The sequence below is a fragment of the Nannospalax galili genome, unplaced genomic scaffold, assembly GCF_000622305.1.
Source record: "Nannospalax galili isolate Female #2095 unplaced genomic scaffold, S.galili_v1.0 scaffold592, whole genome shotgun sequence".
NCBI classification, from domain to species: domain Eukaryota; kingdom Metazoa; phylum Chordata; class Mammalia; order Rodentia; family Spalacidae; genus Nannospalax; species Nannospalax galili.
The window spans coordinates 1,203,896-1,221,899 of NW_008331650.1; the positions used below are offsets into that span (position 1 = coordinate 1,203,896).

General features: G+C 40.3%; 1 protein-coding gene across 2 annotated transcripts in view; it reads right to left on the bottom strand.

Moving 5' to 3' along the window:
- Positions 1-2,823: 2,823 nt before the first annotated feature.
- Lyplal1 (lysophospholipase like 1) overlaps positions 2,824-18,004 on the bottom strand; it is a 28,432-nt gene continuing 13,251 nt past the window's right edge. For both annotated transcript variants that reach the window (XM_008826803.3, XM_029560465.1), the window contains exons 3-5: positions 16,636-16,805; positions 4,536-4,651; positions 2,824-3,766 (exon numbers count right to left, since the gene is read on the bottom strand). In XM_008826803.3, the coding sequence (XP_008825025.1) occupies positions 3,527-3,766; positions 4,536-4,651; positions 16,636-16,805 (526 nt within the window). In that variant the 3' untranslated portion in view covers positions 2,824-3,526. The remainder of the gene's footprint in view (positions 3,767-4,535; positions 4,652-16,635; positions 16,806-18,004) is intronic.

Sequence of the window (18,004 nt, forward strand, 5' to 3'; positions counted from 1 at the left end):
CAGGGGGTCAGTGGCCCTAATAGACAACACAAGCTAGCAAATTAAAAACTCAACTCTGGGAATGGACCTCCCTCTTTTGCTGTTGTTGACCAGAGAGATCCCAAAGATCCTCAAACAATACTGGCCATTGCCACTGCACTTGGTTACCGGCCAGAATTGTATGGCAAGATCCTATTGCTGAAGACACTACATACCTGAATCACAGAGCAAACAAGGAGAAATCAAGCTGGTGTTGACCTCAAAGCTACATCTCTGCTGGCTAGCTTCACATAGTACTGGAAGGTGTACCTGTTACCTTACTGACAAAGGTATCCACCAACTTTACCCAGCTGTGACCTACAACTCACTTGCCAAAACATGCCCCGGTGCAATAATGGCACAGATATTATGGGAGGGGCTGGAGAGATGCCTCAGCAGTTAAGAGCACTCAGTTCCCAGCACCCACATGGTGGCTAACAACCATCCATAACTCCAGTTCCGGGGGATCTGACGCCCTCTTATGACCTCCATGGGCATTGCACGTACTTATATTCATACATACAAAACACTCATATACATAAAATAATAAAATTAAAATAAAAAAGAATATTATGGGAGCAATCAGCCTCCTTCTAATTGGATTTAGAGCCTCACAAGATGGAGTACATGTCTGACACTGTTATTAGGACCAAGAACTTGTGGCTAGATTGGTCACAGACCATAGGAGAGAACTTATTCTGCTAAATAGACATAATATTAAACTTATAATGACTGTTTGTTATACCAACAGATTAAGGCACCTCTCAACTCTCAGCAGAGAAGGTTCTTACATCAGGTGGGTATTAGCATGGAGATGCATAATTGGTCAATGTGCAGAGCATAAGGGACTGGGGAGAGCTCAGTCCTAAATGGGACACCTGTATCATACCTCTCATTCCAACGCTCAGGAACCACTGTACAGGAGTAGATGGAAAGATTTTTAAGACCCACAGGTGGTAGATGAATATCAGGGAACTGTTGTCTGGACCCCACAGGGTACTTGCATGTATGAACCCACAGCACTTATGACAATGTGCACAAGACCTGTGCAACCCAAGCCAGACAGGTTCTCAGCATGGATGGAGGAGGGAGTCCAGCCCTGGTTGAGGATTGTGATGGTTTGAATGATGTCCCCCATAGGCTCCAAGTATTTGGACATTTTGTCCCCAGATGATGGCACTGTTTTGGGAGGTTTTAGAAAGTGTGGCTATCCTGGAGGAAGCACCACTGGGGGTGGGCTTAGAGAGTTCTTAAGCCTTGCCAGATCTCCAGTCCCTCTCTTGCTTCCTGTGCCTGCATGATGATGTGAGAGCTTAGCTTCTGCTGCTCCTGCTCCAGCCACCTCCAGCCACCATGTCTCCCTGCCACGACGGACTATAATTCCCCTGGAACTGTAAGCTCAAATAAATGCTTCCTTCTATAAATTGCTTGGGTCAGTGTTTCTATCACAGCAACAGAAAAGTGACTAATACAAGGATCTATTGGCAACTGATGGAAGAGTCAGTTTTCCTTACTAGCGTGACATCTGGTAGGTTGACCAGACTGCAGGAGAAAGACCAACAGCCAGGAGCACTTGGAAAACAGATTCGATAGGTCCTTTTAAATCACAGATAATAAAAAGGACAGGAAATGGGGGTGTGTAGAAGGTGGGTGTACAAAGGGGGGATCTGATTATGATTGAAATACATTATATGAAATTCTCAAATCAATAAAAATATTAAACAGTAATTAAAAGGCTCTTTTAATTTACCTGAATGTTTATTGATCTTGGAAGTTTTAAAGATTTATTTGTGTGTGTGCATGCACATGTGTGTGTATGTATGAACCACATATGTGCAGGTGCCCAAAGAGACCAGAAGAGGTTCTCAGGTCCCTTAGGAAGCTAGAGGTAGAAGTGGCTGTGAGTCACCCAACATGGGTGCTGGGAACTGAACTCAGATCCTCTGGAAGAGCACTTAAGAGCTCTTCACTACTGAGCCATCTCTCCTGGCTTGCTCTTGAAGTGTTTAAAGAGATCCACTTCTCACAGCCCTGTTACATGATAAAAGGACTTAATACCTAAAGTCCAAAGGAAAGGCTGCCTTCTCTTCTGTGAAATTAGTCACGTGGTTACTGGAAGTTGATGTCTGGTGTTGAAGTATCAGCTTATGGAATGCTAATCTAAAGAAAGTGGTCAGAAAAATTAAATCACATTTCACCAAAAGCTTTCATGTTTATCTGAAATGTTACTGGTTCAGAATACTGCATTTTTTAAGATGGACTGTTTAAGTACTTAAAAGGTCTTTAACTATTTAATAGCTTATCTGAAAAACAATGCACAGATATTCATCTAAACTAATTTTACCTTTAATAAGATCATATTACTCTTTATGTAAATAGGCATTTCAGTAGTTAATAAATACATAAGTTGGGGGCTGGAGAGATGGCTCAGCAGTTGAGCACTGGCTGCTCTTGGAGATGACCCAAGTTCATTTCCAAGCACCAATATGGCAGCTATCAACTGTCTCTAACTCCATGGATCTGATGCCCTCTTGTGGCCTCTGTTGGTCTGCATGCATGTGGTATGCTTATACACTTGCAGGCAAAACACTCATACACATAAAAAAATAATAGGGTCAGACACACACCTTTCATCCCAGCACTTGGGAGGCAGAGGCAGGCAGATCTCTATGAGATCAAGTCCAGCCTAATCTACATTGTGAGTTCTAGGCTAGTTGGGGCTAAATGGAGATAGACCCTATCTCAAAAACATACCAAAATGAAAATAAAACATCCCCAAATAATAATAAAGTAAAAAATACAAAGTTCAGTAAATTTTTCCTTACTATTTTATTTGTTGTTATAATTTGGTAGTAAAAAAATCACTTTCCCAAAGAGAATCAGAATCAGATTGAGAGGAGTCAGCTGACTTTTGACAAGGATGTGAACATACTCCAGAAAACGTTTTCTTCACACCGAGAGTTGGTGCTTTTTAAGAGCACATAAGATTGATTCACATCATTGGCACTGAGATGAAAATCAAACCACGTTAATACCACCACGCACCTACCAGAACCAGCAAAATGAAGGACTACCTAGACTGAGTCCTAGCCAACGACCGGACAACTGGAGCACACTGCTGCTGACTGAAAAGCACAGCGGGAAACAGGCTGTTTCTGGCAAAGTTCCATACTTACCTATGCCACAGTTACCCAGTCATTCCACTGTGAGGACAAGGAATTAGGCAGAGATGTTTACATATTCAAAACAGCTTTGTTTATGATAGCCCCACGTTGGAAGCCACCCAAGTCCATGGTGAATGGGATACACATATGCAGTCCATCCATACATTGGAATATTATTCAGCAACAATAAATGAACTACTGGCATGTGTGACATGGATGACTTGCAAAACAATTTTTGAGTGGAAAAACAAATGCCATACATTGCCATTTATATAAGCTTAAATGTTATGAAAATCAAATAAAAAAGAAAATGTAAGATAAATTACCCATATGTCAGTCACAATTCACTCATTGTGTGTTTCAATCTCTCCCGGCAGCTTTGTAAGAACCCATGACTTCAGTTTTTCTAGCTCAGTCTTGTTGAGCTCGTGATAAACTCCCGGAAGACTATGGAACGTGGTGCTCACTCCGAGAGATTTCAAAGTCGAGTTTGTCTCCTCACCCCAAGAATGAAGAACTAAGTTGTCCACCACGCCATGGCACTGGAATAACTCAGGAAGCATGCTGTCACCTTCCTGAAGTGCCTGGGGAGAAAGATGCGAAAGGTCCACCCAGGCGATTGGAGAGGAAAAGGCGGGTTCTCCTGAAGCTCCTTTCGGTCAAGAAGAGGATGCTGATGTGCTACAGTGTGAAGACCGCACTGATGGCCTGGACAGGCCTCCCTGTAGGCTGCTGAGGGCTGTGCGGGGTGTGGCCTGCACTTCCTCCATGAAGGTTCTCTCACAGGTGGACAAAGCATTTCCTCAAGAAACCCAGTGGTGCATGAAGGCAGACTCTCATGACAGAGAGCACGAGGGAGAAGAACACAGCCCAGGCCCACCCACAGGGACCGCGGGGTTCTGACTTATTTTTATTTTGTTTTCTCACTTCTACTTGTTCTTGTGATGGGGCTGTGGTGCTATGATGTAATCTATTATGATGTAATCTATTATGATATAATCTGCATAAACTAGAAGATTGCTGGGAAGCAGGTATTAGCCTTCTGAATGATTCTGGGAGTAGCTTATGATGAGCGAATCTAACTGTAGTAGTCATCCACACTTTTAGTTTGTATAAAGGATGTAGACACACATAGACACATATACAGTGAACATACACATCGTTTCTCTGTAACTATTTTCATGGAGCACTTCCTGAACATTAAGGACTGCCTGGAATCAACAAGATTTGTTTAGCCATGAATCCAGGGTTGATGAACTGTTCATACTTTTTACTGCTTAATTAGAGACTTTAGTTTCAATAAATCTGAGCTCCACATCGTTTTGTGTGTTGCTTCTTAAATCTGGAACTTACCTGGTAAACAACAGATGCTTTATTCAGGAAACTAGAGAGAGCAAATACTCCTGCCAGATCTTGGTGATTTCTATATGCTAAATGCATTGCCATGCATCCTCCCATAGAAAATCCTCCTGAAAGAAGCAAAACACACTTAAATGAAAGGGCAGAATGTACGTGGTATTTCAGAATGAGAGGTGTGTGCTAATCTTGACAAACATTGGAAAAACACTGGGAGACATGAAAGAGGTGTAGTGCTCAAAAGAAATTTAGTCTCCTTCAGGTCTCACAGACCAAATCCTGCTGTGAGTAATAATCTATGACATCACTGGTAAAGAGATGTTATAAAAGGAGCCGGACTTAAGAAAGAAATCACGTTTGCCAAGAAAAAATATTTATCATAAGTCAAAATATGAGTCATAGTACAAATGTGATTTAAACTTCTGTCTGTCTGTTTAGTTTTCACTTACAGTAACCTTCACCACAAGTGCAGTCAGCGCCATGCCCCTGCCTGTCTCCTCTGCTGAACCATGAGCTCCGCAAGGTCCTGAGTTTCTAGGGTCCGTCACGTAAAGGATGCCTAGTCAGCTCTGAATTTGGAATGATGATAAAATGGTGAGTATGGCGCTTAGGAAGAAATGTCCCCCATATGTTCCAAGTATTTGAACACTTGGCCCCAGTCGGTGGTGTTTTTTGGAGGTTCAGAAGGTGTGGCTTTTCTGGAAGGAAGCAGTCACTGAGGGCGCCTTCCAGAGTTCATAGGCCCACCCCACGTCCAGTGGCTCTCTCTGCTCCCTGTGCCTACTTGATGCTGTGAGTGCTCAGCTGTCTGCTCCACCTGCCTCCTGCCATGCCTGCCCATGACGATGGACTCTAATCTCCCTGGAACCTAAGCTCAATAAACTCTTCCTTTTATAAATTGCCTTTGTTATGGTGTTTACAGCAACAACAACAAAAAATAACTAACACAGTGAGCATTTTTAGATTATGATATTTTGAAAATTGACAGGACAGAATAAACGAACCTGCCTATATGGAAAACATTTCTTTACTTAACAATCTTTAAGTGCTCCAGGGCTAAGCTATCTCTCCAGCCCTTGGTTTGTTGTGACAGGGTCTTCCTATATAACCCAGGCAGGTCTTGGACTCATGATCATTCTGCCTCAGACTCCTGAGTTTTACTGTCCTTATGTGCAGAATACTGTGTTAGTCACTGGAAATATGCATATTAAAGTATATGTAGACCCTCTTAATGAGGGGCCCTCTGATGAGGAAACATGTCATCACAGATTAGAGATGGCATGCTGGGACACAGCGGAGAAGCTGCCAGCACCACACCTGGCCAGAGGTCAGAGACTCGGTGTGGTGTGGCATCGTAGCCTTGAAGAAGAGTTAAAGGCATCATTTATATTTTATAAAAATATTTAAGGAAAGTAAACCATGTGGCCACATATATTGCAGAAATTTGAAAAGTACACTTTGGTACACAATTCAGATCTCATTTCCAGCCTACTGGCTTACTTCACTTAGCAGAGTAAAAAGTCAAGCCTTCAGAGACCATCCATTTGAATTTCCTACAAGATCCTTCTTTATACATAAAAGTGTTCGGAGGCCCAAGGAGATTGGGTGACCTGTTCAAAGTTTTACTCTTAATTTTAGATACAGAGTAAGGACTTTGGGAATCCAGATCTCTTACAACAGAGATTAATGTGCTTTCTCTCATCCTTTGACTTCAATTAAAAAATGATTTCTTCCTCTTGGGGAAGGCAGTTGTTATTAATTAGGGCCCAGGATACAAATATATGAAAGAGGATCAGCAGACTACAAAGTTAAAATTTCTTTTTTAAAAGGGCATAATTTGTAAATAATAACCATGTCCAGTTAAGTTTCTACACCTACAATTTTCAACATTCCAATAAGAAATAATCATCTGCAGCAGTGGCCCATCTTGGACAGGAACCATTTTAAAGGATCTCTCATCAGACCCGCCCCAACCCTCAGATGCAGATGCATCTAAGTTGGGCTCAGGAATGAGCTTGATAGGGGGAGAGGGGACATGGATATCTTACAATAGCATGTCAAATTTACTGGGACATAAAAGCTAACAGGCTATCTTACCTGTGAATTTGTGCAAAAATAAATCTTGGACGTGTCCCATTTGCATAGGAGGAGCTCACCACAGACCAGATGAGTATATCTGGTACTTAAACATTCACCACAGATGCAGAAGAAATTCTAAGCTTCATTATTTTATTATTATTTTGCTGTAGTTCTATTTACAGAAGTCTTTCTTCTGAAGTTTCTCTACACTGCAACTATCATGTGGGTGTGAGGCAAAATTCTCATTTTGATTTACTGAATACATTGTCATTCTCTAGATTTTGAAACCCTCAGGGGTTAGAAATGACTCTCCAGCCAACAGTTCGGTGGCCTGCTCATGCCGCTGAGCAGCGTCTCTGCCCTCCTTTTATACGTGTGCAAGAACCAGCCTCATCTTCACATGCCCAGTGCGAGTACAGCTCCTGGCACAGGGTGGCATATAATTGAAGCTAGATGTGGTGGCACACTCCTGTAATCCCAGCACATAGGAGATGAAGGCAGGAGGAACAGGAGTTTAAGTCCAGCCTGGATCACATGAGACCCCATGTCAAAAACAAACAACCCAAACAAGTCTGTTAGAACTGACATTTTAGAAACTACATATAATATGATAAAAGGAATAATTTCCAAAGCTCTTTCATTACTATGAAGACATAAACAGTATTTTCTAGCTTAAAATTGATAGAAAGAAGACAAGTCTAAAAACATGGGCACCTCACTTTGAGCTCTGCCTCTGAGGCATCTTGCCTGAATGTCTGTGTAAATGAATTAATATCTAGGACTTACCTTGTAGCAAGATTACAGAGTTAGAGTAGATGATCTCAAAGGTTCCCGTCAAGCATTCAAATACGTGTGACAATCAGCTCTAAAACTGGAATCTTCAAAGGCGTTCCAAGTTTACAATTAGAATAAATACAGAAACCCATTTGTAGCTTAGGAATGAGTCAACATCTCTCAGAACACAATTGCGGCTTTCCCAAAAGTTCACAGATCCATCTGGAAAGTGTTCACCTCCTTCACCTCTTCCTCTGTTCCTTACCCATTTGTATTGCCAAACTGTATAGGTGAACACAACGTGAACCATAAACTAAGCCTCTAACAATGGCTCTGTGTGTGCATGTGTGCACTTATGACAGAGAAAGACAAAAAAGACAGAATGTGAGAGCTGGGATTTGGACGAAGTGTGAGGCCGAGAAGGAGGGGAAGGAGCTAGCTCACCATGTTGGCAATAATTAAAGCCGTACCTGGATCTCACAGTTTCTCTGTAGCAAGGCAATATTCTCTCACAGAAGGAATCCTAGTCAATCATACTAGGAACTTTTCCTAGCATTTAATTTCTTGATGGAACTGATTAAGTGGATCTTTATTAAACATAAAGGTACAACCAGGCACTATGTGTAGTAGTCACTACTGCTCCTGACACTTTAGTAAAGTTCTCAGTGAAGAGCACAAGGACTTGCCATTCACCTGAGACTGAAGATCTCCCTATGCTTAGACAGGGCTAGGCACACAGCAGGAGCTTCCTAAAGAGCCACTGGACAAATGAAGCTAATGTAAACTGGAGTTTGAAGATGGTACCTCTGCAAGAGACAAATATATCAGCAGGAAATTGCGCTTTCTGCAAATTTAATTTGATATGATAGCAAAGCTTTAAAAAACTGTCTAGCATTGAAGTCGGGACGTGGTGGCACAAACTTGTATTCTTAGTGGGATGTGGTGGCACATACATGTCATCTTAGTGCTCGGGGGAAAAGTTGGAGAAGTGTGAGTTTGAGGTCAACTGGAACTATGTAACAAGGACCCCATCTAGAAAAGGCAGTCTGGACTGGATGATTGGCATGCTCCTGCCCAAGCATTCTAATTTGGCTTCTCAAAAATATTTGAGACTCAATCCCAGACCCACTACAAAATCTCATCACATGTCTAATTTAAGTGGTCTTATGGCATAAAATTAGATGTTTGATAATCACGGGTGTTGTGGTAAGTAACTCAAAACTAAGTATAATGGGTAAGAGAACATGTGGTCATGATATAAAGGGACCCGCCTGCCTCTATGCTTTTGCCGGGAAGTTTAAGAGCTTAAATTATATTTCTGCTCAACTTCAACTTTGCTCATGATTATCTACAGTACAATTCATGTGACAGAGAAAGTAAATTTTAATTTTATTTAATTATGAAGGAGCTTAAACTTGAAGCTACGGGGCCACATGCCTCGGTGGCATCTATGCTGAACACTGAGGACCTGAGTTGTGCCAGTGCAAACAGGTATGAAAACTCAATTCCTCTACAGCAAACAGCTCATAAAAAGATAATTATGAGGCTAAGATAAAGGTCATAGAAGATAAAGTGTAAGTAACATAGACTTACAGGCCAAAATAGGTTTGATTATAAAACCCAAAAATTGTATTATAGCAAGTGCCTTCCAACATTTCATTTTTATTGAATAAAAAAAAAAAATCTAGTGATTTTATGTGGTTTCAGCGGCCCTTGATGGGACTAGCCTGACAGAAAAGAAAAAAAAGAAAGAGAGGAAGAAAGAAAGAAAGAGAGAAAGAAGGGAGGGAGGGAGGGAAGGAAGAGAAAAGAGAAAAAGAAGACATTTGCCCACCCACGAAGTGCTTTTATGAATACACACAAAGGTATTGTGTAAACATTTAACCCCACGTGTTTCATACATTACAATGAAGAAAAAGTTCCTACTGAAGTCTTACTATTTTAAGATTTAATGCAAGTCCTTTACTCATTTACAATCTGTGAGGTAATCCAGAGCTCCTCTCTAACTGACTGACAGTCATCCTCAGCATGGGACACTACTGTGAAAAGGAACTTTGTGTGTTTTTCCTAAAAGAAGAAAAGTGAACACAAAGGACCAGTTATTTGATTCAGTTTTCCATTTTGGAGTCTAAACTCCAATACATGGTATATAGTATTCAGTAAGTAAATAGAAAATAGTAAATCCATTGTAGGTAATGGCTGTAATAGACGTTTATAGTTGCTGGTGAAGCATTTAAAATGTTAAGAGGTAACAATTTAACATACTCTTAAGATTAACAAGCTGAATAAAACATGTTAAAAATAATAAAGTTGGCTTTATGAACTCTTTATATAAAATAAAACAGAAACAATCTATTAAAAAAATCTATACTAGGAAAATTAACACACTCTATCTCAAAGCATATTCCTCAGGGGGCAAAAAACAGAGTTTGCTTATCAAGTGAACAAGATCTTAAAAATAATAAAATCTGCTACCACCCCAAATTTCAGTTCTTCCATTTCATTGATATAATATTCTAATTACTGTTCAAACTTAAGTGTGATAAATGCTCAAAAGATTTGGGAATATCCAAATTCAGATTAACTGCTTATTTGTGTATTTCTACTCCTACAAAATTTATAAGATGCACAAAATGTTTATACTTTTCTATAGAAAACTGTAGGGATGAGTCCAAACCAAGCCTTTGAGATCTGAATATCTGTTCAAAGAATCATGAGTGGTTTAACTAATAAACACGCGCGCGCGCACACACACACACACATACACACACACACACAATTAAAGGAAGAATGTCATCATGCTAAATGCCAGCTCCCAGCGTGCTTCAGGAATAGGTAACCAGAAGGTGGTGCTAGGCTTCATCTTGGGAAATCCAGCCGCCCCTTCATTTTTCATTTTTATTTTAAATCTTATTATAACATCAATATTTTAATATATCCACATCCTCTAAAGTATTTCCTCCATAGAGGAACAAATAATGAAAATCGGCCGTTTGCATTCTTAGAACCTAAATGTAATATACTTTTAATATTGATTTTAACACTTTCTTTCTACATTATATCTTCCTCTTTGTTATGCGTATTCCTGATTGGGAAGTCTTTCCACAGAATTCCAAAACATATATAAGAAGTTAAAATCTACCGTTTCAAAATGGATATGCACTCACTGGGAGTCTTCTATGTATGGATGCTGTATTTAATAGTTGTGTAATATTGAATTTTATGAACAGACCATCATTGCTTTAACTGTTCCCTTCATGATGGGTATTAGGTCATCCACATAACTTCAGTGTGGTCCCATAAGCACTTGCTCTTCCCTCCTACAAAATCCGGACAATATGCTCATATAATCAACATTCTGATCAATTGTTCATATCACTGTCAGATTCTGTACATCCCAGATCAAAATTAAACCTAAATTATATCAATATTTTCCCTTAACAAGTTATCACCACCTAGTGGTCATAAATGGATGCTGATCATGGTAGGAAGTTCTGGTCTCCATGGAGGGACTGAGTTCTAGGTTCCACCTATGGTCATCAATAATCTCTGAATTTCAGTTCCTTTCTTTGTGGAATGATCAATCATATCCCAAGTTGCTTGTTGCAAGGTTCAGACAACAGAGATGCATATGAAAGAGAGTTTTATGATTTAAACACTATCTAAACTAAGACTGACATATAACGGCCATGTAAAAGCTATTGTTGCTAAGCGAGCATTGACTATGAGCCTCGTCATCCTCTAGGCTTTCTGAGTGGCAACAATGTACACCGGAACCTCGCCCCATTTTGATTTCTCATCTTTACCAAAACCATAGAAGGAGATGAAGTTTTAAAGCAGACTGTATCACTCAAGAGAGCATGCTGGCTATGAACTATGCTTATATTTTACGTACAGGGCACCTGCAGTACATACCAGAGGAGGACGGCACTAATTCATGCTGCTGATGGTTTCGTAGTACAGGATTTAACCCTGCTCTGCCAGACTATCCAGACAACTTTCAGAAAGTAGTTTAATAGTGAGCAATGCCATGCATGTGCTTCTGTTTATCATGTCATTCATAGACTCATAGGTATGAAAAACATTTAATAAATTAAACATTTTCTCATGTTCTGAATGTACCATGTGAGGATCCACAAATATCCCCGGGGAACACTTGCGGGATATTTGTCACTGACTGCTCTGTGTATCATTCTGGCATGCACAGTGAAACTTTGACCTTTGTTCTTCGTAACAGAAGTGCATTAATATTTTCTATTAATAAAACTGCGTGTTCTTTATATAAAACTTGGAAAATGAAGACTTTTCATAGCCTACTGCACAGTGAACTGTAATTTTCTTTAGTACAATTCTGTTCCTGCATTCTTAAACCCTGGTGTGTTGTTCAATGCTGCATGAGTGCACTCCTCCAGTACATCTACCTTCCTGCTGGTCTAACCTGCACATTCATCAGCTCTCCACAGCACAGTGATCTAACCTACCCATTCATGCGCCCTCCACAGCACAATGTTCTAACTTGCCTATTCATCAGCTCTTCACAGCACAGTGATCTGACCTGCACATTTATCAGCCTCATACATGACGGTCTAACCTGCATACTCATCAGCCCTCCATGTACAGTGTGTCTAAGCTTTCTGAAATGCCTGCTCCATCCCCATTAGACTTCCTGAGGCATTAATACTGCAGCACTGTTATCAACAACTTACAATAACATTTAGTGTAAATATCATTTCATCCTAAGACAGACTCCCTGGAAAAGGTGACAGAGCATAGTCAATACAAAGATCTGTTTCTAACACTGAGTTTAAGAATAGAACAGCACCATTCCAAATTAAACACAGAAAGAACAGGCTGTCATGTGCATCAAATCTAGATTAGTTCTTTACAAAGTTTCAAAGGTTACAATTGTAATCTGAGACATGCATGCTGCTAGTAACACAAATCATCTGATGTTAAATCGAGGCCCTAATGACCACCACACAGAGTGAGGAGAACGATTTTTTACCTACTACCTTCATATTATTCCTCTCAAATCTTAGAGTTTTCTACCTTCTTACAACTATTTGTTTTGATAACTTTCAAGCAGTAAGAGCTGGATACATTTCTAAGTATTTCATTATAAACTGGCACATTTGACTATCTGAGCTCCACATGGCAGGGACATCCAACTACCATCCAGGACACAGAACTTATGGAGACCGGTACACCTACAAAAGGGAAGTCAGGAGTCTAAGCGCAGAGCTGAGTTCTTCCCTGTGCTACGTGCTGTCAGCTGTGCTAGTGTGTTTGCCACTGGGGTGTTCTTGGCTCAGAGGCTGCAGGTACAAATAATTTTGAATCACCTCTGTACCTTTTGAATATAGGAGAGATTTCAGCTAGATCAGCAGTTCAAACACCTACAACAAAGCCTTCATGTGGAGGTACATTGGCACATGCTTCCTGCATAAATGACTAATGTACGGGAAGAATCCAGCACACAGAGGGGGCTGATACAGCTTGATTTTTTCCAAGTACAAGAAGTCAAGAATGATGTGCATCTTATGAGACATGCATCCTCTACATAGCGCTCTTACAAAAGACTTACTTTTACCAGCTGGTCAAAAAATGAACTAGATAATTAACAGGGACCAACAGGGCTGTAGCTACATTTCTGTGATCTCTCTTTGTCTCTCAAGGTGGGAAAGACATTTCACTGAAGTTACCTGGCTCATCTGACAATTCTAAAGACATACCTTTTCTTTCTCAATTTTAGATTTTTTACTCACACTTTTCTATATATTGTTATGGATTCATTATAAATTTCAAATTTTATAACTGCAGAAGAGAATCTATAACCCTTCCACAAACACATCTTTTTCCGATACAGTGGAAGGAACCTGGATAAAATGCTGACTTGGTGACTAAGTGGCTTAGAATTACACATAAGATAATCTTTAACATTTCTTTTGCTGCTACAGGAAATAATTTAAACAATCATTGTAATGGTAGAAAAAGAAACTAAATTCCGGATGAACAAAATATTAAATATAAAAATAAATTGTAGAAAAAACATTAGATCTAATAGATTCTGTTGGAAGTGAAGCCTTTAGTGGGAAACTAAAATATAACTGGGAGGAGAGAAAATGAAATGCAAATTAAAACTAGTCACCATTACCTGTTTAAACTTATCCTTAGCAAAAATGTGCATGCCTGGCTTAGTCAATGCAGATGTAAGGAAGACATTCTAACACAGGTGGTAGGGACAGATACTGTATAATTCTACTGTGGAAGGCTTTTCAAAAGTATTAAGAAATCTTTAAAAGATTCAGTTTAATGGAAGAATCATGGGCTTTAAATTAATTAATTAAATCATAGACTTTTACATTTTTATTTATTTATTTATTTATTTATTTATTTGTTTGTTTGTTTGTTTGTTTGTTTATTTATCTTTTAGAGACGGGATCTTCCTGTAGCCCCAGCTGGCCTGAAACTCGTTGTGTAAATCAGGCCGGTCTCGAACTCACAGAGATCCATCTGCCTTTGTCTCCCACGTGCTGGGATTTAAAGCGTGCTTTATTTTATTTTTGTGTATGAATGTACTGCCTGCATGTATGGAAGCGCACCAGCGTCAGGCACAGAGCATTGGATCCCCTGGAGCTGAAGTTATGGATGGTTGTTAGCCACCACATGGGTGCTGGGAACTAAGCCTGGGTCCTCTGCAAGAACAACCAGTGTTCTTAACCACTGAACCATTACTCCAGCCCCCATAACCATGGATTTTTTTTTTTAATTAATTTTATTTATTATTTTTATTTTATGTGTATGTGTGTATTGTCTGCAGGTAGATAAGTGCACCCGTGTCATGCAATGCCTGTGGGGGTCAGAAGAGGCTGTCGGACTCCTGGGACTGGAGTTATGGACAGTTGTTAGCTGCCATGTGGGTGCTGGGATTTGAACCCAGGTCTTCTGCAAGAACAGCCAGTGATCTTAACTGCTGAGCTATCTCTCCAGCCCCAACCATGGATTTTTACATGGAGTAAACCTAGATTAAAAATGCTCACTGGTTATCCAGCCCTAACAAAGTCCACTGTCTCCATAACACCGAAAAATGATATAGACAGAGTATCAGATCTGGAGACTTGTGGGAAGAAGCCTGGTAAGAAACAAGGGGCGTCAGCATCTGGTGCCAAGCGCTTCAACATGCGTCCACCCGAACCTGGCAAGAAACAAGGGGCATCGTGTCTGGTGCCGAGCTCTTCAACACGCATCCACCTGAACAGGATTCACAGCACTCCTCACGGTTCTCACAAAGATCTCATTGCAGTGCTCATCCTCATCCATCCTGTCCTTCTGTCACCATACTCCTTCAGGCTCCATTATCTTAAGTGACAAATTCAAGAACTGGTTTCTCATCTACAACTTTTCCTCCTTTTGGATGAATTCCCCAAAGCAAAGTTCTAATTAAATACAAGACTCTATACCTACAGAATAGGGTCAAGAGGGGACAGAACAAGATTTGCTAAGAGCCTAGAATGAGCCAAACACAAGCATCATCCCCCTACAAAACAGACAAGTTCTATTACCTGTGCTGTGCAGGATGTGTGGAGATATGTGATGGCTGAGCTAAGAGTGGCCTTCAGTCCTGGACACGCTGGTGTTACCACTACCCCGCCGAGCTCTACTGTCTTGTACTTTGGGGTTAATAGTCAGAAGGCCTTCCCAGTCAGAGAGATACTTAACTCTGTGGCAGCTCACGCCAGGCAGACCAAAACAATAGGTGCTCCTTTACCTGCTTTTACTTCACCATGTGTCTCATGCCCTACACCTACACACTGCAACTGCTAAAATTCTAGCAATTCATATCCCTCAAGCGCTGCCGCCATCTTCCCATCAGCCTCTAACAGCCTCTTTCTCTACGGTCCTGTCATCTGTGGTCACTTAAGTCACCAGTTTACTGATTAGGCCATACTGTTCATTATAGATTTTCTGAGCATGTACTCTGCTCCAGGCCTTAGGATAGATCCTCAGGGGAAAATTTAAAAGGAATAATACATGACCATTCCCCTTGTAGACCTGTGGTTTACACTGTGCCTGGTGCTGTCTTCCATTTCCTAAGCTTCTGGGCTGAGCTGGGGCCCCATCCCCTGCTCTTCTGGGGTCTCCCACAATGCTCTGTGCACATCTCTAGTGGGGCTGCACGTCTATGCTAACCATAGCAACACAGGCTAAGACAAAAGTAAGGAGAATGAGGATCACGCAGGTGAGGGATGTGCTGGACTGGAGGCTACAGGCTCTTAACAACTACAGTGGAAATGGAAGGTGAGCAGACAGAATGGACCCATTCACCACACTATGCTACAATGACTCACCCAACAGTTCAGAACCTCAGTGGACAACCGAGGACATGGGTAGTAGTAAGGTACTCAAACCCAGTCTCTAAAAGATTCGGCATGTGTTTTGTTGTGATTTGGCACATTGTGGAGATATTTAATTTGCTTTCTAACTTCATCATCCAATACAGCTATTACAGATCGGTTACATTTGCAAATGCAACTTTCACCGAAATGTCCTATATCAATTCACATTCTGTGCATCTCATTTCACTTTTCTATATATTACTGTATTTATTCGGGAAATTTTGTTAGGTTGTGTATCTGATGAGTATAGAAAAAGTATTTACTAAAGAGCTTACATAAAGTTCTTATATGACCTTCGGAACACGACTCACTAAGACAAGTTTAACAAAATGTCCTACTGTTCATTTAGAAGATTTAATTGTCACAAATTTGACATTGCAATCGATATACAAGAGTAGTTCAATGCTCAGACATCAGCACTGCTAAATAAAAATATTTTTAAATTGAAATGAATAATATTAGTAAAAAATAAAACTAGGAGAATTTTAGCTGTCATTAAAAATGGCAAAATACCCGGGGCATGGTAGTACAGGCCTATAACTCAGCACATGGGAGGTAGAGGAAGGAGAATCAGGAGTGTGAGGGCAGTCTTGGTTATAAAGAAATACTTTGTCCCAAAAAACAGATGAGGCAAGATAAATGGCTATTGAAAAAGAGAATCAAGGAAGGTTTCAGGAGCTGTTGCTTACAACTCTCATAGTTTTGAAAATCTTACTATGTAGTTTGTCTAAAATTGTGAATGGGTCAAACAATATGCAAGTACTTCTATGGAATGCTGCAAAATAAAAATCTGATGCATGTAATTACACAAATTAAAAAATTCATGCCACCAATGTTTAAGGCCTCACCTATTAAAATTCTGTTCTTCTGGATGCCGCTTCTAACTTCATCATCAATCAATCCAGTGAGCACTTGACACATGACATCAATTGATTCAAGGTGCTCTGGGCAGTCATTAGAAATCTTGAATCTGTCAAACCACACATTGGAGATTCCTCCCTTCAAAGGAGTGTATGGCCTGTTTAAAACAAACAAAAGCAAAAGAGAGGAAAGAATATTAGAATGGCTGCTTTAATTTCTTAAAGATTACTGTACTAAACTGATTATTTTTTTTCTGAGTTGTATGCTAAAGAATTCATAGGAGAAATGCCCCATGCATATTACATCAAGTCATATTTACTCTATTAACATATACTAAAGTCGACTCATCATCTTTACTTGTCTAGTTTTTATAGTTATTAATCTGGGAGAGGCTTATCAATCTATCTATTGGGGAGAGATCGGTCTATCTGTCTACTTATCTATTTGGGAGAGTTTATCTGTTGGGGAGAGGTCTATCTATCTATCTATCTATCTATCATCTATCTATCTATCTATCTATCTATCTATCTATCGATCATCTATCTATCATCTATCTATCTATCATCTATCTACTAATCTGATCTATCATATTCTATTCTATCATCTATCTATCTGTCTGTCTGTCTGTCTGTCTGTCTGTCTGTCTATCTATGAATGAATGAGAGGCACAACCCATGCTGTGTGGAGGTCAGAGCACAACTTCCAAGAGTCAGTTCTCTCCTCCCACCACGTGGGTTCCAGGGATAAAACCAGGGTCTTCAGGCTTGGTGTCATGCCCTGCTCTCTGAGTCATCTCACCTGTCCCTTGAACTTTTATTTTTAGGAGGTAGGACAATTACAGTGCTATGAATCTTAGCCCATTTATCTATATCAAAGCTCTGCAGCACAATGCTAATTTAATATATAATATACATGTATGTTATCTGAGTGTTACAAATACCATTTTAACAATTACAATGCGGTTAAGGGGTTCTGTGCTCAGGTTCTGTGTTGGCAGAGGTAAATCAAAGGGGAATGAAGAAAATCCTGGAGACACTTCAGGGTACCACAAAGAAGTGCAGGGGATCCCATTGAAAAAACATGGGAGAAGGGCTGCCCAAGGTAAGGGACAGGGAGTCGGACCAGAGATGCTACCTATCACTGGGCAAGCTCTATTTTTCTTAATTTTTGAAAACATGGTTTGCTTTATATGTAAGCATGCCATAGCAAAGCTGGCCAGTAACAAAAGACCCATCGTGACTGGAAGGATCTAAACCAATCGCTTTCTCCTTGAGCACACAGACATGGGCATATACATCCACACCCCTTCTACACTGCCATCTCAGATTCAACTGAGCATGTAAGTCTCCAAAGCCA